Here is a 23,266-nt window from a genome sequence, read left to right as displayed (position 1 = left end):
CACACACCCACCATTGCATGGAGAAAGGTGGCAGATTGCCTCTGGGGGAGGCCTGCCTACTCCCAACTCCTGCAGTCCGGCTCCTCTCTCGAGTACACGCACAAAATACACTTAAAAAAAATTGGGAGATCAGTTATCCACGGCTCAAGGAACACCTATCAACCTCTGGAGGAATCCTGGGGGTCCACAGAACCCTGGGTGAGAATGGCTGGTGTAACTACTGCTTCAGATGCAGTGGCGGTTCGTCCATAGAGGGCGCTGGAGCGCCGCCCCCTCTGTCTCTCGCACCGCCACTGAGTCTAATAACATCGATTCATGCATTGCATGAATCGATGTTATTGTCGCTGCTGCCGCTGGTCTATTCAGATGGCCGGACATGAGCGCCGACCACCTGAATAACGGCAGCTGGTTGGCTGTACGGAAGTGCCTATCAGAGTCTGCGGCTCTGGTAGGCTTTCCGAGTACAGCCCTCAGCATCCGGAAGCTTATCCAGGGAACGTACGGGGGTGCATTCCTTGGATAAGACTGACAGGTGTCTCAACCAACAATGTTGACCGGTTCTGGCTACCGGTAACCTGATTGGCTGAAGCGTCATTGAGGGTGGGAGAAGACATCGAGGGACGTAGATGGCTGACTCCAGTAAAGGTAAGTGCCGGGCGGGGGGGAAAGGGGCATTTTACAGGGCACAGCGACGACGAAGGGCACAATGACATCAATGGGCACAGTGGCGACAATACGCACAGTGGGGACAATTGGCACAGCGGCATGAATGGGCACAGTGGCGACAATTAAAGGGCACAGTGACATCAATGGGCACAGTGGCGACAATGGGCACAGTGGGGACAATTGGCACAGCGGCATGAATGGGCACAGTGGCGACAATTAAAGGGCACAGTGACATCAATGGGCACAGTGGCGACAATGGGCACAGTGGCGACAATTAAAGGGCACAGTGGTGACAATTGATTGCACAGTGACTGTGTTTGATGGCATGGCACAGTGACTGCGTTTGATGGCATGGCACAGTGGCTGCGTTTGATGGCATGGCACAGTGGTGCGAATTGATGGCACAGTGGCTGCGTTTGATGGCATGGAACAGTGGTGACAATTGATGGCACAGTGGCTGCGTTTGATGGCATGGCACAGTGACTGCATTTGATGGCATGGCATAGTGACTGCATTTGATGGCATGGCACAGTGGTGCGAATTAATGGCACAATGGCTGCGTTTGATGGCATGGAACAGTGGCTGCGTTTGATAGCATGGCACAGTGGTGCGAATTGATGGCACAGTAGCTGCGTTTGATGGCATGGCATAGTGAATGCATTTGATGGCATGGCACAGTGGTGCGAATTGATGGCACAGTGGCTGCGTTTGATGGCATGGAACAGTGGTGACAATTGATGGCACAGTGGCTGCGTTTGATGGCATGGCACAGTGACTGCATTTGATGGCATGGCATAGTGACTGCATTTGATGGCATGGCACAGTGGTGCGAATTAATGGCACAATGGCTGCGTTTGATGGCATGGAACAGTGGCTGCGTTTGATAGCATGGCACAGTGGTGCGAATTGATGGCACAGTAGCTGCGTTTGATGGCATGGCATAGTGACTGCATTTGATGGCATGGCACAGTGGTGCGAATTGATGGCACAGTGGCTGCGTTTGATGGCATGGAATAGTGGTGACAATTGATGGCACAGTGGCTGTGTTTGATGGCATGGCACAGTGGTGACAATTGATGGCACAGTGACTGCATTTGATGGCATGGCATAGTGACTGCATTTGATGGCATGGCACAGTGGTGACAATTGATGGCACAGTGGCTGCATTTGATGGGCACAGTGAGGCTGCAATTTTTTTTTCCGTTTGCGCCCCCCCCAAAAATTTTGAGAACCAGCCTCCACTGTTCAGATGTAGGCTACATTGTATTCCAATAGGTTGACTATATATAAAGTATATACATTATGCAGATAAAGTAGAAATGACCAATCTGGCCCGGGGACTTATACCTTGGCTCATTCCCGCTGCTGATGCTGGGGGGGTTTCTTTTGTTTCCGGTCAGTCCTCTCCTTCTTAACCAAGTCTTTCTTCTTGTTGTCCAACCTTTTCATCAGCTTGACAACCCAGGGGTTGCCCAGAGGGGCACATAGCTTCAGGGAGGGCGTATGGGTTGTAAAGAACCTGCAAGACATTAAGAACCAGAACCATGACCAAGGTGGATCAGAGGAAACCCATTCACTTGGCCGGAGAATTGTCCACAACTTTAACCCATTGCCGACCGGCTCACGCCGATATACGTTGGCAGAATGGCATGCCTGGGAAGATTAATGTATATATACGTTGCATTTTAAGACGCGACATTGTGGGCGGTGCCTGCCGCAAGCTCCGTGAGTGTGACCCTGGGTCCTGCAGACTCGATGTCCGCGGGGATACCCGCGAGCGTCTCACGGAGAGGAAGAACGGGGAAATGCTGATGTAAAAAAGCATTTCCCAAGTCTTACTAGTGACATAACACTGATCACAGCTCCCTGTAATCAGGAGCGGTGATCAGTGTTGTGTCACATGTAGCCCATCCCCCTACAGTTAGAACACATCCCTAGGACACACTTAACCCCTTCAGCGCCCACTACCGGTTAACCCCTTCACTGCCAGTGTCATTTTTTCAGTATCAGTGCATTTTTATAACACTGATCGCTGTAAAAATGACAACGGTCCCAAAATGGCATCAAAAGTGTCCGATGTGTCTGCCATAATGTCGCAGTCATGATAAAAATTGCTGATCGCCGCCATTACTAGTAAAAAAAAAATATTAATAAAAATGCCATAAAACTATCCCCTATTTTGTAGACACTATGGGCTAGATTCAGCAAAGATTTACGCCGGCGTATCCATAGATACGCCGCGTAAATTCAAAGCTGTGCCGGCGTATCTTCTTTCTGTATTCAGAAAGCAAGATACGCCGACATTAGCCTAAGATCCGACTGGCGTAAGTCTCTTACGCCGTTGTATCTTAGGGTGCATATTAATGCTGGCCGCTAGGTGGCGCTTCCGTAGTTTTTGGCGTAGAATATGCAAATTACCTAGATACGCCGATTCACCCGGCGGTAGTTTTTTACGTCGTTTGCGTAAGGCTTTTTCGGTGTAACGTTGCTCCTGCTTCTATGAGGTGCACGCAATGTTAAGTATGGACGTCGTTCCCGCTTCGATTTTTTAATTTTTTGCGTTGTTTGCGTAAGTCGTTCGCGAATAGGGCTGGACGTAATTTACGTTCACGTCGAAACCAATACGCCGTTGCGGCGTACTTTGGAGCAATGCACACTGGGATATGTACACGGACGGCGCATCACGTCAATCACGTCAGGTCATCATACATTAACATAAAACACGCCCCCCCTTCCACATTTGAATTAGGCAGGCTTACACTGGCCCATTTACGCTACGCCGCCGCAACTTACGGAGCAAGTGCTTTGTGAATAATGCACTTGCCCGTCTAAGTTGCGGAGGCGTAGCGTATTTACGATACGCCACCTTAAATCAGAGAGGCAAGTACTGTATTCACAAAGTACTTGCCTCCTAACTTACGGCGGCGTAGCGTAAATAGGGCCGGCGTAAGCGCGCCTAATTCAAATTAGGATGAGGGGGCGTGTTTTATGTTAATGGGGGGGTGACCCAACGTGATTGAGTTTTTTTACGAACGGCGCATGCGCCGTCCGTGTACATATCCCAGTGTGCATTGCTCCAAAGTACGCCGCAAGGACGTATTGGTTTTGACGTGAACGTAAATTACGTCCAGCCTTATTCACGGACGACCTACGCAAACAACGTAACATTTTCAAATTTCGACGCGGGAACGACGGCCATACTTAACATTGACTAGTCCAGCTATTTGATGGAATAACTTTACGCCTGAAAACGCCTTACGTAAACGGCGTATCTTTACTGCGACGGGCGCACGTACGTTCGGGAATAGGCGTATCTAATCATTTACATATTCTAGCCGAACTCAACGGAAGCGCCACCTAGCGGCCAGCCTAAATATTGCACCCTAAGATACGACGGCGCAGGCTAGGTTTAAGTGTATCTCAGCTTGAGAATACACTTAAACTTAGGACGGCGCAGATTCCGAGTTAGGTCGGCGTCTACTGATACGCCGGCCTAACTCTCTCTGAATCCAACTATGTGTGACAGACTCACCTGGGACAGAGGTTTTTTGGGGGGGACTGAATGCTAGCCTCTTACCTTGCGATCATGGACCCTGGCATTTGGGGGAACGATGCTCTTTGTGAGCTGTATGCCTGGGGACCCTGTATATGCCATTAGAGTGACTGATTCATACTATTTGGACATACAGTGTAAGGAGATGCTAATGCCCTCACCTCCAGCCATCTGTCTGTTCTCTGTGCTAATTGACCCTGCTATTGTGTGAAGATGTCCTGTGTTTACACTTATGATAATGTGTATTGTATGGCAGTTGAGCGAGGAGACGTGACGTCTACCCTGAAAGGTCATATCTTTGAGTCACCTAGTCTGGGTAAATGATTAGTTAATTAGCTCATGTTAATTTATGTTCTGGTTACCTCCTCTTTAACTGAATATAAGGTTGTATTCTTGGTTCTATTAAACACTCAATGTTCAGCAGACAAACAAGTCTCGTCTCGTTGTGTGCTTGAGGGCAGCTGGAATATCTGATATCTATATCCAGACTGATAGGAAGCGGTATATGACGGAAGCACTCAAGCGGAGTGTGGGACGTTCCGTTACAGAAGATATCTGAATGATGCCGGTAGCTGCACCCGTCATTCAGATATTCCTGCTCAAAGTCCAGGACGTCATATGACAGCCAGTGGGCGGGAAGTAGTTAATATAAGTAACTGGCTAATCTTCTCACCTGTAGGCCCTATGCTTAGACCTTTCCACGGTTTCAGGCAGCCTTTCTTTATGGCAACAGCCAAAGAACTGGCAATTTTAGAAGAAAGGGTCAGCAATAGCCCCATACATGCTTTACTGCTACTTGCTTCTTTTAACGCTAGTGGTACCTTCTTTTTGAAAGGCCCAGAATCTAAGACCAAGGTTTCCCTAGTTTGTGCTGCATGCTTGGTCCAGGTTGGTGACTGAGAAAGTATTGAACCCAGGCCAGAGGCAGCCAGGTCAACTGGCATTTCTGGGAAGAGGTCAGCCATGGCTTCCTCCATTTTTCATTCAGTGGGGTCTCCTATGAAACCGATTAATACGACATCCTCTTTAATGATAAGTGAATAGAGATTTTATTTCACTTTCCTCAATATTTGAACCAAGATCTGCAGATATATTTAATAATTCTCGAAAAAAACAAATTATGACTTGGAGTCCTACATAACATGGAGTCATAGATATATGCAGTAATGTCTGGCAGCTTACCTTCCTCTCCATGTGTTCACCTTAGAGGCAAGACCCTCTGACCTGGATGCTTTTATCATCTCTCCTCCCTGTATGGCTCCACCCCAGGCCATATCAGGAACTCTATGTTAACCAGTGCACTGCAGGTCTCTATTGCTGATCAACGTTGTTTGTTAAGCATTGTGTGTTTGGGTTCCTGATTGCCGCGTGCTACGTTTATCTCTGTGTACCAATCTTGGCTTGTCTCCGACTACTCCTTGTCTGCTTGTCGCCCCAACCTTGGCTTAACCCTTCACTATCTCTTGTGTCCTGAGTGGCTGCTTCCCTTCTCTCCCTACGGAGCGTGACCTAGGGGACTCTGGGGGCCGTGACCTGGATTCAGTTGCAGCTAAGGCCATCCTCACCACTAGAGGCTCTGGTGAAGACCAGCTGGATCTTAGACTCCGCTCCCTGGGGAATCTTGGACTCAAGCTTTCTGTGGGATCCCTGTTTGAGCTCCAGTGGACCTGTCCCCCATATCCACTATGTGGTCCATCCGCAGCAGTCTGCCATAGGGTTCACTACCTTGTTGTGCACTCCTGACTCCAACGGGGTGCATCTGTCATCTGGCCATAGGTGACCGGACACATGGTTCTCAGATTTTATGGAAGTCTTCCCAAGACTTAAAAGTGCCAAATCAGCAATTCCCCTAATCTGCCCCTCCCCCCGTCCTCTTATGTTGGGTGTTGTTAAGTTCCTTCCCTTCTACTTACACCACGGCTTTCACTCGGCATCCTTTCTCTGGTGTCTGCACCTCATATCTGGTGACAACGTTGGATGGGATACGCTTGGGGCTGGTCTGGAGGCAGCAGTCGACCACCATGTTAGCTGCACCTACAACAGACAATGTAAGCCAATGAAAGGGTCTTAGTCACAAATAAAACTTTATTTATAACAATTGTGTACAATATCTATATAGGTATATACTGGTATATAGAAGCCAGAATAAAAGGAAAGCATAATTCAGAACCACATATCTTGTGTCAGGTTTTTGTTTCTGTCTTTGTCCTTGTTGGGGAGATTCACCATCTCTGTACTGGTGACCATTGTTACTGAGAAAGAAAGTGATGGGAAACCCAACGTATTACAGTTGTCATGGGTGCAGGAGGTGAGCGATAATCCTCCAATGGGGACAACCCTCTGGTGATAACTGTTTAGAAGGTAAATTCCTCTTACTTTATGGAGATAGTTACATATAGGTAGATTCAGGTAGAGTTAGGCCGGCTTATCAGTAGATAAGCCGACCTAACTCAGAATCTACGCCGACTTATGTTTAAGCGTATGCTCAAACAGAGATACGCTTAAACATATCTAAGATAGGACGGCTTGCGCCGTCCTATCTTAGATTGCAATATTTTGGATGGCCGCTAGGTGGCGCTTCCATTGCAGTCGGCGTAGAATATGTAAATGAGGAGATACGCCGATTCACGAACGTACGCCCGGCCGACGCAGTACTTTTACGCCGTTTACGTAAGAGATAGGCCGCGTAAAGTTAGAGCTAGGCCTTAGTGGAATAGTAATGTCAAGTATGGCCGCCGTTCCCGCCGCAAAATTCGAATTTTTTTACGTTGTTTGCGTAAGTCGTCCGTGAATCGGGATTTACGTAGTTTACGTCCACGTCAAAATCAATAGGCCCGTGCGGCATACTTAGCCGCAATGCACACTGGGAAATGTAGGCGCCCGGCGCATGCACAGTTCGCAAGAAACGTAAAAAACGTAAGGTCAAGCACTATTGACATAAAACACGCCCCCCCCAAACACATTTGAATTAGGCGCCCTTACCCCCGCCGATTTAGGCTACACCGCCGTAACTCAGCAGGCAAGTACATTGTGAATCATGTACTTGCCTAGCTAACTTACGGCGGCGTAGCCTAAACACGCTAAGCTACGCCGCCGCAAGTTTAGGCATAGGTACTTGAATCTACCTAATAGTTATTCTGACACAAGTCCATCCAGTTCAACCAATGAAGAAAAAAAAGAAAACCAACACACTCAAATAGAAAACCTCCACTGACACTATCCAATACCCACAGTTGATCCAGAGGAAGACAAAAAAAAAAAAAAAAACAATAAAGCATTATCCAATTTTTCTCCCATGGGCAATATCTTGCCCATGGGAGGAAAAAAAAAATATTGCTTGTTTTTAAAAATTGTCGCTCTTCTTTTGTTTATAGCGCAAAAAATAAAAACTGCAGAGGTGATCAAATACCACCAAATGAAATCTCTATTTGTGGGAAAAAAAGAACGCCAATTTTGTTTGGGAGACACGTCACACGACCGCGCAATTGTCAGTTAAAGTGACGCAGTGCCGAATCGCAAATAAAAATAAAAAAAATGGGCCGTCATTGGGCAGCCGAATCCTCCGGGGCTGAAGTGGTTAAGAAATGATCATTTTCTATAGGAACATCTGGAATCGGTTGAACAACCATTAACATGAAACAGAGTCACTGCTTTGCGGAGTCTTATAAAAGAGACGTCATCTGTATCTGCTGATGGATTCAAGGAAATTGAATGACACCGTTAAAGAAATTCTAAGGACCCGCTCACTGTATATATTTACGTCATTTTTTTAAAGATGGATATCTCGGTAACGGCAGCAGCTGCTGCCACAACCGGGATATCCATCTTTTCAGTGAGCGGTCCTGTAAGCGATAATGGTGGTCTCCGTGGTGGATTCTCCGCGAGATCAACGTTATCGGCGGCAGGAGAGGACCCCCCCCCTCCCGCCACTCTCCTGCGCCCTCCGCCGCTTACCGGAGCCGTCGGCATTGGTCCTGTCCCCTGCTCGGCTGTAGGGTGACCACATTTCCAAACTACCATTCAGGGACAATTTTGCCAAGGACTGGGAGGGGGGGGGGGGTGTTGAATGTAGTTTCGGGGTTGATGGGATTTCGACGGCGAGCGATTTGTCGGGTGAATGGCTGGTTTTAGCACTTATATCATCCCAATACCATGCTTGGAATGTATTTTTATTATTACATTGTAATAATGGACTAATAGACCCCCTTCCCTCAGTACGGGCCCCCTCTACAAACTATAGACCCCCTCCCCTCATTATAGACTCCTCTCCCTCAGTACATACCTCCCCTCTACTAACTATAGACCCCTTTCCCTCAGTTCGGACCCCCCTCTACTAACTAGACCCCCCTCCCTCAGTATGGACCCCCCTCTACTAACTATAGACCCCCTTCCCTCAGTACGGACCCCCTCTACTAACTATAGACCCCTTTCCCTCAGTACGGACCCCCCTCTACCAACTATAGACCCCCTCCCTCAGTACGGACCCCCCTCCACTAAGTATAGACCCCCCCTCCCTCAGTACGGATCCCCCTCTACTAACTATAGACCCCCTTCCCTCAGTGCAGACCCCCTCTACTAACTATAGACCCCCTTCCCTCAGTATGAACCCCCCTCTACTAACTATAGACCCCCTCCCTCAGTACGGACCCCCCTTCACTAAGTATAGACCCACTCCCTCAGTACAGGCCCCCCTCAACTAAATATATACCCCCTCAGTAAAGATCCTTTTGTGTACTGCGTCCGGGGCGCCGGGCGCAGTGCTATATGGGAAGCGCCACGTCTATGCAATCACGAGATTGCAGATGAGGCTCTTCATTTGCAGCCAAAAACTCGCTCTGTGGTGCAGTTGAAGGCGCCACAGCTTCCGGCGCGATGGATAGCAGGGCGGGTGCACACTGCTGCTGGAGGCATGCGTAATACCACTTACCTACCTGGCCTATTCTGGCACTCCTCTCCTTCATGTAAAAATCATAATTTTTTTTTTGCTAGAAAATTACTCAGAACCGCCAAACATTATATATGTTTTTTTTTAGCAGACAGCCTAGGGAATAAAATGGCGGTCATTGCAACTATCTCTACTTTTTCAAACGCCTTATTTTTTTGTATAATGTGAAAGATGATGTTACGCCGAGTAAATAGATACTGTACCCAACATGTCAAGCTTTAAAATTGCGCACACTCGTGGAATGGCGCCAAACTTCGGTACTTAAAAATCTCCATAGGCGACGATTTAATTTTTTTATAGGTTACCAGTTTAGAGTTACAGAGGAGGTGCTAGAATTGTTGCACGCGCTCTAACGCATGTGTGGTTTGAACGGCGTTTACTTAAGTGTGTGTTCGCTTCTGAGCGCAGCTACTGGGGACAGGGGCGTTTGAATTTTTTTTATTTGTTTTACTTAATTTTTTATTTTTATACTTTTTCTTAAATAAAAAAAATGTGATCACTTTTATTCCTATTACAAGGTGTAGTGGGAGGGCAGAATGTAGGACCCTCCTCTTTTGGTGTATATAAGAGCCTGTATTCCTCAATAAAGATTGTGATTTCTGCTTGAACCCCAACACGGAACGTTGTCTCGTATGTGGGGGAGAATTATTTGTATGGGTTTCTTATTCGGCTGGTTGGAGTGTCTGGTAGCTGCCTTGTGTTTGGGAATGGAATATCCTAAACGACTTTAACCCCTTTCATACACGGGGTGTAAACATCCCTTGTAATAGGAATCCATTGTGACAGGTCCTCTTAATGTAAAGAATGCGGGGTCAATAAGATCCCACATCTCTCCTCCAGGTTGGAAAGCATGAGATCGGGGAAAAAAAATTCACCGATCTCATGCCGGCGGCCGCGATCGCGGCTTTGTTTACCTCCGCGAACCCAGGTGTGACGTCATAACGTCGCGCCCGGGCCTCCGACGGTCATAGAAATAGAGACGATGTGACCAGAAATCTCTATCCTCATAATGCCGGCCAATTAGTTCTCCGGGCCCCCGATGGCACGGGAGATCAGGGAGAAGCGCCGGATGGCGGCGGGAGGGGGGGGCGACGTTCCCTCCCGTCGCCTATAAGAGAGTTCAAGCGGTGGAACTGCCGTTATGATCATTCTTATGGTGCGCAGAATCGCTGGCTAAAAAGAAGGATATCTGAATGTTGCCTGTAGCTGCCCCCATCATTCAGATATCCCCCCCACTGAAGTCCAGGACGTCATGTGACGGTTAAATGGTCATATCTAGAGATAAAGAAAAAGCTGAAGTGAACTTTGACCTCAAGACGAATGTTGACCCCCCAAGACAAGGAATTTCTCCTTTCCCCATGAGGTAATGTCTGATGAAATTAGTTCCTTGCATCATTCAACCTTTCTCTGGACCTGCCACCAGCCTGTGACTGGACAGTGAAAGGAGAAGCAGCACAGTGATGAGCTCCTCTCTTTGCTCTCTCCTGAACTTTGACCTGAAGATGAATTTTGACCCCCAAGACAAGCAATTTCACCTTGACTTTCCACACAAGGCAATGCCTGATGACTTTAGTTTCAAGAAATGTTCCTTGCAACGTTCCTGTGATCCCAGGGAGCCCTGCCCCAGCCTGCGACTGGACAGTGAAAGGAGAAGCAGTGCAGTGAGGAGCTCCTCTTATTGCTCTCTCCTGAACTTTGACCTGAAGATGAATTTTAGACCCCCAAGACAAGGATATTCACCTTGACTTTCCACACGAGGCAATGCCTGATGATTTTAGTTTCAAGAAATGTTCCTTGCAACGTTCCTTTGATCCCAGGGAGCCCTGCCCCAGCCTGTGACTGGACAGTGAAAGGAGAAGCAGCGCATGATGAGCTCATATCTTTGCTCTCTCCTGAACTTTGACCTGAAGATGAATTTTGACCCCCAAGACAAGCAATTTCACCTTGACTTTCCACACAGGGCAATGCCTGATGACTTTTTTTTAAAGAAATGTTCCTTGCAACGTTCCTGTGATCCCAGGGAGCCCTGCCCCAGCCTGCGACTGGACAGTGAAAGGAGAAGCAGCGCAGTGAGGAGCTCCTCTTATTGCTCTCTCCTGAACTTTGACCTGAAGATGAATTTTGACCGCCAAGACAAGGATATTCACCTTGACTTTCCACACAAGGCAATGCCTGATGACTTTAGTTTCAAGAAATGTTCCTTGCAACCTTCCTCTGATCCCAGGGAGCCCTGCCCTAGCCTGTGACTGGACAGTGAAAGGAGAAGCAGCGCAGAGATGAGCTCCTCTTATTGCTCTCTCCTGAACTTTGATCTGAAGATGAATTTTGACCCCCAAGACAAGCAATTTCACCTTGACTTTCCACACGAGGCAATGCCTGATGACTTTAGTTTCAAGAAATGTTCCTTGCAATGTTCCTTTGATCCCAGGGAGCCCTGCCCCAGCCTGTGACTGGACAGTGAAAGGAGAAGCAGCGCAGAGATGAGCTCATATCTTTGTTCTCTCCTGAACTTTGACCCGAAGATGAATTTTGACCCCCAAGACAAGCAATTTCACCTTGACTTTCCACACGAGGCAATGCCTGATGACTTTAGTTTCAAGAAATGTTCCTTGCAACCTTCCTCTGATCCCAGGTTGCCCTGCCCCAGCCTGTGACTGGACAGTGAAAAGAGAAGCAGCGCAGTGATGAGCTCCTCTCTTTGCTCTCTCCTGAACTTTGACCTGAAGATGAATTTTGACCGCCAAGACAAGCAATTTCACCTTGACTTTCCACACGAGGCAATGCCTGATGACTTTAGTTTCAAGAAATGTTCCTTGCAACGTTCCTTTGATCCCAGGGGGCCCTGCCGCAGCCTGTGACTGGACAGTGAAAGGAGAAGCAGTGTAGTGATGAGTTAATCTTCATTCTCTCTCCTCCTATCAGCATACTTCTTGCTGGCACATTAACTGATTGGCTCCCTGTGCTGCTTCAGCCCTGCTGTATAGTAGACTAGAAGCAGCTGATACCCTTAGGTCACTATCAGATACTCTATTATAGAGCTGCATTCCTTTGTGCCATTGATATCTACCTGGAGTTCAGCTGTACCCCCGTTTTGGACGGATTTATACATTGTTCTGTTGTACTGAGATGCACTCTATTGATGCCCCCAGAACTGTCACAAAGAGTGGCACCGACATTTTCCTATCACATACTGGCATTTGGAAGCCAGCAGGATGGGCTCCTGATTACATCAATGATGTGCAGCCAATCACAGTGAAGAAAGATTGAAAGCTCCTCCTACTGGATTCAGACGCCAGATCCTATTTAAAGCGCCAGCTATGGTTGATGTAACTCCAAACTGTGGCCCTTTGCTTGCTTTTATCCAACCCTTAGGGCACTATTCCATTCACAGACACCAAGGAAGAGGCATAGTTCCTCCCAATGACATCAATGATGGGGCACAATTCTTCCCACTAACACTAATGATACAGCATAATATCTACCAGAGACACCAACTATGGGGCACTATTCCTCCCAATGACACCAACAATGGGGCACAATTCCTCCCAATGACACCAATGATAGGGCACAATTTCTCCCAACGACACCAATGATGGGGCACAATTCCTCCCAATGACACCAATGATAGGGCACAATTTCTCCCAACGACACCAATGATGGGGCACAATTCCTCCCAATGACACTAACGATAGGTCTCTCAGCGGGTCATCGGCGGTCTCCTGCACATCCTCCGTGTCTTCTTCTGTCCTCTCTCAGACATCCAATCACAGCGCTTGACGTTTCAGCCAATCAGGTGAACGGTAACAGACCTGGCAACCTAATTGGCTGATTGGCGGATTCAGTGTTAGCAAAGCGAATTTCTTCACTTTGCTAACACAGCTGAGTGATCAGCGAACAACCAGCATGGCGCCCGCTGCGCTGTTCACGACCTACGCTACGGCTCTAATCAGACGCTTCCAAAAAACACCCTACCCTTTATGGACGCAGCGCCACAGGTGCCTACTATATGTACACAGAGGCCCGGATTCTTAAAGCACTTACGCCGATGTATCTACTGATGCGCCGCGTAAGTGCACGGATGCGCCGTCGTATCTATGCGCCTGATTCTTAACACAAGATACGCCTGAAATTTGGCTTCATCCAACCGACGTAAGTTTCCTACGCCGTCGGAGCCTGGGCGCAAGGGGCGCTTCCATTGATTTACGCGTCGAATATGCAAATGACCAAGATACGCCGATTCACGAACGTACTTGCGCCCGTCGCAGTAGTATACGCCGTTTACGTAAGGTGTACGTCCGGCGTAAAGTTAGTCCACCATATAGGAGGCGCATCCCATGCAAAGGTATGGACGACGGAACAGCCATCGTATTTTACGTTGTTTACGTAAGTCGTACCTGAATGGGGCTGGGCGTAGGTTACGTTCACGTCGTAGGCATTGAGCCGTCGTATCTTAGGGAGTATGTTCGACGTGATTCTGAGCATGCGCGCGTTCGTTCGGACCATCATTTGCATGGGGTCACGCTTCATTTAAGTGAATCACGCCCACCGTCCACCTACTTTGAATTAGGCGGGCTTACGCCGACTGATTTACGTTACGCTGGCGCAACGTAGGGGGCGAGTGCTTTGTGAATACTCTGCTTGCCTCTCTGGGATACGTCGGCGTAGCGCATATGAAATGCGCTCAGGCCCGGATTTCCCACAAGGCCACTGAGGCCAGGCCTTGGGGCGGCAGGGCTCCAAGGGGCGGCAGTGGCATGGAGTCCCCCGACGCCCGGAACATACAGTTAAGGGCAGTAAGTTATGGGGGAATCCACTCGCTCGTTAACAAGTGATTGCGGCGATGTCGCCGAAATCACTTGTAAAATATGTGCTCCCATCCGTCCTCCCCCCACCCCACATACCTCTCTCTGCTGGCTCTGTCTTCGGGACTCCGTCCTTGCCCCGGGCTGCCGAGTCTGTCTCCCGTCCCTGCTGCCGATGTACACAGTGAGAGGGGAGAGCTGTGCTCTTCCCATCTCAGCTGTGACAGGAGTTCTAGCACAGTGCTAGGACTCCTGTTTTGGAGGTGACAGGGTCAATAAAGAGAACCTGTCACCTCCAATTGCTATCACACAGGAAATGTTTTTCTCCTGTGTGATAGCAAAAAAGTTAAGTAAAAAGTTAAGTAAAAACAAAAAATTGATAACAAATAAATAAATAATAAGAAATAATAATTAAATTAATAAAATAAAAAAGGAAAGAATAAGAAAAATAATAAGAAAATTATACAAAAATTTAAAAAAGTAAGCGACAAGCTACAAATAAATAAAAATAAAAAAAGTGATAAAAAAGTAAAAAAACAAACAAAAAATATTTGAACTAACTGTGCCGCACATTCTCCGTTGATTTGGGGGGGTTCCGTTGGCAGGGAGGGGGTGCATTGTGGAACCTGGCCTTGGGGCGGCAGGGAGAGCAAATCCGTCCCTGGATGCGCTACGCCGGAACAAAAATGCGCCGACCTGAATCTGGCCCAGAGTTTTTAAAACAATTAGTAGACATGTGCACAGCAAAAATTTTCGTTTATTTCTGTTTAGTTTCTGTTCGTTTATCGTGATTCGTAACGAGTCGTAATTTCGTAAGACGTTAGTTATCGTATTCATACTCTTTAGTATTTTCGTAACACTCTTTTTTCCGTTTCCGTTTTTTTCAGTTAGTTTATTTTTCGTTGAATCGAGATTCGTATTTTCGTTATATTTTGTATTCTGCCGCGTTCGTATTTTTAAAATGATTTTATTCGTTCCTTCGTTTTTACGTTGGTTTAATTTTCGTTGTTTTGCTATTCGTATTTACATTATATTTTTCATCATGCCGCGTTCGTATTTTCGTAAGAAATATATCTTCGTTGCTTTATGATCTTTCGTATTTTCGTGTCTAATTTCCTTTGATTGTAAAAACGTACTTTTGTAGATTTTATTGCATTCGTAATTCTGTTAGAATACATTTTACGTTTATTCGACACACTACTCGTCGTAATTTTGTAATTCGTACTTTACTGTGATTGACTTGACTGTCTTAGTTAGCACACACACTGGCCCAGATTCAAGAAGCACTTGCGCCCGCGCAACCATAGGTTGCGCGGCGCAAGTGCTTACTTGCTCCGGTGTAACGAGTGCTCCTGATTCAGGAACCTCGTTACACCGACTGCAGCCTAGGATCTGACAGACATAAGCCTCCTTATGCCTTCACATCCCAGGCTGCATTCTTGCGTTGGCCGCTAGGGGGCGCGGCCATTGTGATCGGCGTATAGTATGCAAATTGCATACTACCACCGATTCACAAAAGTTGCGCGGGCCCTGCGCACGCAAGGTACGGAGTTTCCGTACGGCGACTTTAACGCAAGGTTGCTCCTGCTAATAGCAGGGGCAGCCAATGCTAAAGTATAGCTGCGCTTCCCGCTCGTGAAATTTAAATTTCACGTCGTTTACGTAAGTGATTCGTGAATGGCGCTGGACGCCATTCACGTTCACTTAGAAGCAAATGACGTCCTTGCGACGTCATTTGCCGCAATGCACGTCGGGAAAGTTTCCCGACGGAGCATGCGCTGTTCGCTCGGCGCGGGAGCGCGCCTAATTTAAATGATTCCCACCCCCGGCGGGATCATTTACATTAGGCGCCCTTACGCAGGGCTAATTAGCATAGCGCCCGCGCAATTTACGGAGCTACTGCTCCGTGAATCACTGGGCAAATCGAAATATTTGCGTGGGCGCAGAGAAAAATCTTTGCTCTTTGCCCACGCAAATATTGCTCCATTCTACCTGAATCTGGGCCACTATGTCTAGAATGAAGTCTGACGTAGAAGAAAACTAAAATATGTCAGATATTACAAATACAAATCTAGAAATGAGATGCAGTGCAGTCTAACACAGAAAAAGACACAAGGAGCCAGGAGGTAATGAGAAAGAAGCTCATTGGGGGAAGGAACAAACCTCTTCAGAGGAAAGGGACAGCGCTCAGTGGCTATTGGTCAATGTCTAGAAATATTTCAGTACTAACCAAAGCTAATTTACATTATTTCGTATTTTCGTTGTTTTCATTTCCGTTTTCCGAAGATTCGTAATTTATTTTTCGTTAGTTTTGATTTTCGTTTTTTATTCTTTGTTCGGCATTTCGGTTGTTTTCTTTTCGGTCTTCGAATATTAGTAAGTTTGCATTTTCGTTCATTTTGTTTTTCGTAATTATTATTTTTTTTGGGTTCGGTATTTTCGTTGTTTCTATGTTTTCGTTTCTTTCATCTTTCGTATCTTCGTTGTTTTTCATATTCGTTATTTTGAAAATATCGTTATTCGTTATTAATTGCGCTAAACCGTTCGTTCATTCGTAGGTTAACGAATCAACTCAAATAACGAAAATTGACGGAAAACGTATTCGTAACTTAAAAAATTGCATATGCCTAACAATTAGACAGGACGGGTTGTAGGGAGCCCGGAGGCTCTGATAACATTTATTTATTGTGTTTGTTTTTCACCACGTATAGGACCTGCCAGGACCGCGCACAGTAATTGCTCAGAAGACCTCCCGCTGTCAGCGGCGGAGAAAAATGTCTCCAGATGGAAAACATCACTTTTTTAGTTCTATAACAATATTTACCCTCGTACATCATTATTCCGTTCTGTTTACAGAGCATCGGGAGTGATGTATGTTCACCTCCATACATGATTATTCTGAATTGATATTCGCTCAGCAATCATTTTCATTTATGCCCCCGCCCCCGCTTACTGAGCTGCACGCTCTGGTGTCCACAGAGGGCGTCCATCATCCAGACATCGCAGTCAAACAATATTAAGATAGATAACTGCGTATTATTACTAAAGTCCAACTCAAGTCGAGACATTTTTAGCTAGATTCAGAGAGAGTTACGGCGGCGTATCAGTACATACGCTGTCGTAACTCTGAATCTACGCCGTAAAATGTAAGCGTATTCTAGAAACCAGATACGCTTAAATTAGGCTAAGATACGAGCGGCGTAAGTCTCCTACGCCGTCGTATCTTAGGGTGCATATTTACGCTGGCCGCTAGGTGGCGCTTCCGTTGTTTGCAGCGTCGAATATGCAAATGAGCAAGATACACAGATTCACGAACGTACGTGCGCCCGTCGCAATAAGTTACGCCGTTTACGTAAGACATACGCCGGCGTAAAGATAAAGCTGCTCCCTAGGTGGCGCAGCACATGCAAGGTATGGACGTCGGAAAAAAGCCTATCTTTTTACATCGTTTGCATAAGTCGTACGCGAATAGGGCTTTGCGTAAGTTACGTTCACAACGTATCTTAGGCATTCTAACCGACGCATGTGCACTGGGATATGTCCACGGACGGCGCATGCGCCGTTCGTTACAAACGTCAATCACGTTGGGTCATGGTTAATTTACATAAAACACGCCCACCTCTTCACAATTCGAATTAGGCGCTCTTACGCCGGCCCATTTACGCTACGCCGCCGTAACTTAGGAGGCAAGTGCTTTGTGAATACAGCACTTGCCTCTCTGACTTACGGCGGCGTAGCGTAAATACAATACTCTACGCCGACTCACTAATACGCCACCGTACCTGAATCCAGCTATTTATTGTAGTTTTGGAGAGGTTGGGGAAAAAATCATCAGAAGAGTGACGACAGATAAAGACCAAGGGCCAGATTCACAGAGCGAGTACGCCGGTGTATCTCCTGATACGCCGGCGTACTTTCAAATTTCCCGCGTCGTATCTTTAGTTTGAATCCTCAAACCAAGATACGACGGCATCTGGGTTCGATCCGACAGGCGTACGGCTTCGTACGCCTTCGGATCTTAGATGCAATACTTCAGCGCCCGCTGGGTGGAGTTCGCGTCGTTTTCCGCGTCGGGTATGCTAATTAGCTTTTTCCGTCGATCCACGAAGGTACGCGCGGCCGTCGCATTCTCTTACGTCGTCTCTAGTCGGCTTTTCCCGGCGTATAGTTAAAGCTGGTATTTTGCGGCGTATAGATAGACTAGCCATGTTAAGTATGGCCGTCGTTCCCGCGTCGAAATTTGAATTTTTTTTTTTGCGTAAGTCGTCCGTGAATAGGGATGGACGTAACTCACGTCTAAGTTCAAAAAATGACGTAGTTGCGACCTCATTTCGCGCAAAGCACGGCAGGAAATTTCAAAACGGAGCATGCGTACTTTAATCGGCGCGGGGACGCGCTTCATTTAAATGAATCACGCCCCCTAATCGCCGATTTGAATTCCCGCCGCCAGAAATACACTACGCCGCCGTAACTTACGGCGCAAAAACGCTGAGGATTCGAAATTCCGCCAGGTAAGGTACGGCGGCGTAGCGTATCACTGATACACGGCGCAAGTGTAAATGTCTGTGAATCTGGCCCCAAGTGCTCCAATGAGCCCGACCCTCACTTATTTGGTTGATCCCTGTGACAGACTCACCCGGGACATCCCCGAACCATCTTATGTCTAAAATCATCCTATGTCCATAGGATGACTGAGAAATAATATCTTGAACTACCAGTGCCCATCAGTGGCACCTATCAGTGCCCATCAGTGCTGCCTATCAGTGCTGTCTATCAGTACCCTTCAGTGCCATCTATCAGTGCAGCCTTATCAGTGCCTCCTCATCAGTGCCCACCAGTGCTACCTTATCAGTACCAATCAGTGCAGCCTCATTAGTGCCCATCAGTGCCACCTCATCAGTGTCTACCAGTGCAGCCTCATCTTCACACATTAGTGAAGGAGAAAAATGACATGTTTATCAGTGCTGCCTATCAGTACCCTTCAGTGCCATCTATCAGTGCAGCCTCATCAGTGCCCAGCAGTCCTGCCTCATTGATGCCAATCAGTGCAGCCTCATTAGTGCCCTTCAGTGCCTCCTCATCAGTGCCGCCTCATCAGTACCCACCAGTGCAAGCCTCATCTGCACACATTAGTAAAGGAGTAAAATGACATGTTTATCAGTACCCATCTGTGCTACCTATCAGTACCCTTCAGTGCCATCTATCAGTTCAGCCTCATCAGTGCCTCCTCATTTGTGCCCAGAAGTTCCGCCTTATCAGTGCCAATCAGTGCAGCCTCATTAGTGCCCATCAGTGCCGCCTCATCAGTGCCGCCTCATCAGCGCACATTAGTGAAGGAGAAAAATGACATGTTTGCTAAATTTTCCAACTGACTGTAAAGAACCCAGTGGTGATTAAATACTACCAAAAGAAATCTCTATTTGTGTAAAAAAAATTATAACTTTTTTTTGGGGTACAGTGTTGCATGACCGCACAATTGTCATTCAAAGTGTGACAGCGCTGAAGGCTGAAAATTGGCCTTGGCAGGAAGAGGGTATAATTTCCCAGTAAGCAAGGTTAAAGGTTACACTCAAGATCTATATAGAGGAATCAGGACCTCCTTCCTCCTGCTGGTGACCCCTCTAGTGATATAAAGATCTATATAGAGGAATCAGGACCTCCTTCCTCCTGCTGGTGACCCCTCTAGTGATATGAAGATCTATATAGAGGAATCAGGACCTCCTTCCTCCTGCTGGTGACCCCTCTAGTGATATAAAGATCTATATAGAATAATCAGGATCTCCTTCCTCCTGCTGGTGACCCCTCTAGTGATATAAAGATCTATATAGAGGAATCAGGACCTCCTTCCCCCTGCTGGTGATCCTTCTAGTGATATAAAGATCTATATAGAGGAATCAGGACCTCCTTCCTCCTGCTGGTGACCCCTCTAGTGATATAAAGATCTACATAGAGGAATCAGGACCTCCTTCCTCTTGCTGGTGATCCCTCTAGTGATATGAAGATCTATATAGAGGAATCAGGACCTCCTTCCTCCTGCTGGTGACCCCTCTAGTGATATGAAGATCTATATAGAGGAATCAGGACCTCCTTCCTCCTGCTGGTGACCCCTCTAGTGATATAAAGATCTATATAGAATAATCAGGATCTCCTTCCTCCTGCTGGTGACCCCTCTAGTGATATAAAGATCTATATAGAGGAATCAGGACCTCCTTCCTCCTGCTGGTGACCCCTCTAGTGATATAAAGATCTATATAGAGGAATCAGGACCTCCTTCCTCCTGCTGGTGACCCCTCTAGTGATATAAAGATCTATATAGAGGAATCAGGACCTCCTTCCTCCTGCTGGTGACCCCTCTAGTGATATAAAGATCTATATAGAGGAATCAGGACCTCCTTCCTCCTGCTGGTGACCCCTCTAGTGATATAAAGATCTATATAGAGGAATCAGGACCTCCTTCCTCCTGCTGGTGATCCCTCTAGTGATATAAAGATCTATATAGAGGAATCAGGACCTCCTTCCTCCTGCTCGTGATCCCTCTAGTGATATAAAGATCTATATAGAGGAATCAGGACCTCCTTCCTCCTGCTGGTGATCCCTCTAGTGATATAAAGATCTATATAGAGGAATCAGGACCTCCTTCCTCCTGCTGGTGACCCCTCTAGTGATATAAAGATCTATATAGAAGAATCAGGACCTCCTTCCTCCTGCTGGTGATCCCTCTAGTGATATGAAGATCTATATAGAGGAATCAGGACCTCCTTCCTCCTGTCTGTGACCCATCTAGTGATATAAAGATCTATATAGAGGGATCAGGACCTCCTTCCTCCTGCTGGTGACCCCTCTAGTGATATAAATATCTATATAGAGGGATCAGGACCTCCTTCCTCCTGCTGGTGACCCCTCTAGTGATATAAGAATCTATATAGAGGAATCAGGACCTCCTTCCTCCTGCTGGAGATCCCTCTAGTGATATAAAGATCTATATAGAGGAATCAGGACCTATTTCCTCCTGCTGGTGATCCCTCTAGTGATATAAAGATCTATATAGAGGAATCCGGACCTCCTTCCTCCTGCTGGTGACCCCTCTAGTGATATAAAGATCTATATAGAGGAATCAGGACCTCCTTCCTCCTGCTGGTGACCCCTCTAGTGATATAAAGATCTATATAGAGGAATCAGGACCTCCTTCCTCCTGCTGGTGACCCCTCTAGTGATATAAAGATCTTTATAGAGGAATCAGGACCTCCTTCCTCCTGCTGGTGATCCCTCTAGTGATATGAAGATCTATATAGAGGAATCAGGACCTCCTTCCTCCTGCTGGTGATCCCTCTAGTGATATAAAGATCTATATAGAGAAATCAGGACATCCTTCCTCCTGCTGGTGACCCCTCTAGTGATATAAAGATCTATATAGAGGAATCAGGTCCTCCTTCCTCCTGCTGGGGATCCCTCTAGTGATATGAAGATCTATATAGAGAATTAAGGATCTCAGAATCAGTATTGCAGAGGACAGTACAGTATAGGGGATGAAGGGGGCAGAGGAAACTACCATTGGGGGGGGCAGAGAACACTGCTATGGGGAGGGGGGCAGAGGACACTAATGTGGAGGGGGGCACAGGACACTGCTATTGGGGGGGGCACCACAGTTGGTGGGAGAGGGGCAGAAAACACTGCTATGGGGAGGGGGGCAGAAGACACTATTGTGGGGAGGGCAGGGCCGTCTTTACCATAGGGTAAACAGGGGCAGCTGCCCAGGGCCCTGTCACTGTTGGGGGCCCAAAGCAGAGCCGCCCGTTAAGCCCCTGTGCTGCTGAAAAGCATCAGCGGCACGCAGCCAGTGCCGGTACTGCTTCCCTTCCCAGTGTTTTAAAATGTACAGCACCCCTGGCTTCCCTATAGACATGCACTTCTCCCTTCCTGCCACTGGGTGCTGCTTGTATATAAAAGTGATATTAGAATGTGATTTTATAACATCCCCAGTTTGCTCTTCCCAAGGCTGACTTCTTCATGTCCTGCACCTCAAGGTACTGTATGTCACTGTTTGCTAATCTATATTGTAAATATAAGTTTTCTGTAGAGTGTGCCCAAAGTCTTTATAATATTTGATGATTCACTGCAGGTCTGGTCAGGGTTTTAAAAAGTTCCTCTATTTTACACATGGCATGGCATGGGGTCTGTCCATTCTGCTTTAGCACCATGGGACCCCATGCCATGCCATGTGTAAAATAGAGGAACTCTTTAAATCACAGACCAGACCTGCAGTCCAGGCTGAGTAAGGCCTCAGAGCACATGGCATTACTGTCTGTATTTAACTGCTTGATGGGCTTATTTTGGGCCTGGCTGGTTCACATGTATGTGTTTTGGCGGCCCACATTTGCGCAGGCACAGCAGCCCATTCATTTGAATGGGCCGCCATGCCTGCATTTCCTGCAAAGAAAAGCGCATGCCTCATGTAATAGGATGCGCACACGGCACGCCTATGCCCATCAAGCACTGAAATACAGCACTGTCTGTCCATTCTGCTGTCTGCTGTGACTTATCTGCAGTTCCCGCACTGTCAAACTTGCTGCATTTTTAGACGTTTAGGTCACGCTTTTAAAAACACAGTGCGTTTGTGTGTGCAAGAACTGCAGGTAAGTAGCATGGTGCAAAAGCAGAATGGATTTCAAGGCAACTGTATTTTTAAAATGCTGAATGCACCTTTTTTCTGCAGGAAACAAAGGCATGGCAGCCCATTCAAATCAATGGGCTGCTGTGCCTGCACAAATGAGGACCGCCAAAATACATACATGTGAACCAGCCAGGCCCAAAATAAGCTGGAGGGGGGCCCAAAAAAAATGTTTGCCCAGGGCCCAAACCATATTAAAGCTGATTTTCCGCCCAAAAAAAATATTAAAAGCCAGCAGCTACAAATACTGCAGCTGCTGACTTTTAATATTAGGACACTTACCTGTCTTGGAGTCCAGCGGCGTCCGCAGCAGATGACGAGCGATCGCTCGTCACCCTGCTGCTCCCCCTCCATCCACGCTGAGGGAACCAGGAAGTGAAGCACTGCGGCTTCACTGCCCGGTTCCCTACGGCGCATGCGCGAGTCGCGCCGCGCCCGCCGATTGGCTCCCGCTGTGTGCTGGGAGCCGAGTGTTCCCAGCACACAATGGGGGGGGGGCGACGGGATGTGACGCAATGCCCGTCTTTTGCCCGGGCCGGAAGTGGGTGCAAATACCTGTCTTTAGACAGGTATCTGCACCCCCCTCCCCCCTGAAAGGTGTCAAATGTGACACCGGAGGGGGGGAGGGTTCC

The 23,266-nt window shown here is 47.4% G+C and overlaps 1 protein-coding gene across 2 annotated transcripts in view; it reads right to left on the bottom strand.

The window, feature by feature from the left end:
• The window catches only part of LOC120924625 (C-C motif chemokine 19-like), a 66,316-nt gene that overhangs the window by 1,579 nt on the left and 41,471 nt on the right, over positions 1–23,266 (bottom strand). Inside the window, exons 2-3 of one of the 2 annotated variants that reach the window (XM_040335623.1) lie at positions 6,133–6,253; positions 1,991–2,185 (exon numbers count right to left, since the gene is read on the bottom strand). In XM_040335623.1, coding sequence (XP_040191557.1) covers positions 2,020–2,185; positions 6,133–6,253 — 287 coding nt within the window. In that variant the 3' untranslated portion in view covers positions 1,991–2,019. The remainder of the gene's footprint in view (positions 1–1,990; positions 2,186–6,132; positions 6,254–23,266) is intronic. The other variant, XM_040335622.1, reaches the window with a different exon arrangement.

This window comes from Rana temporaria, chromosome 1, assembly GCF_905171775.1.
Source record: "Rana temporaria chromosome 1, aRanTem1.1, whole genome shotgun sequence".
In the NCBI taxonomy this organism is placed as follows: domain Eukaryota; kingdom Metazoa; phylum Chordata; class Amphibia; order Anura; family Ranidae; genus Rana; species Rana temporaria.
Note: the sequence above shows the minus strand (reverse complement) of the source record. Positions and strands in the feature narration are given on the sequence as shown.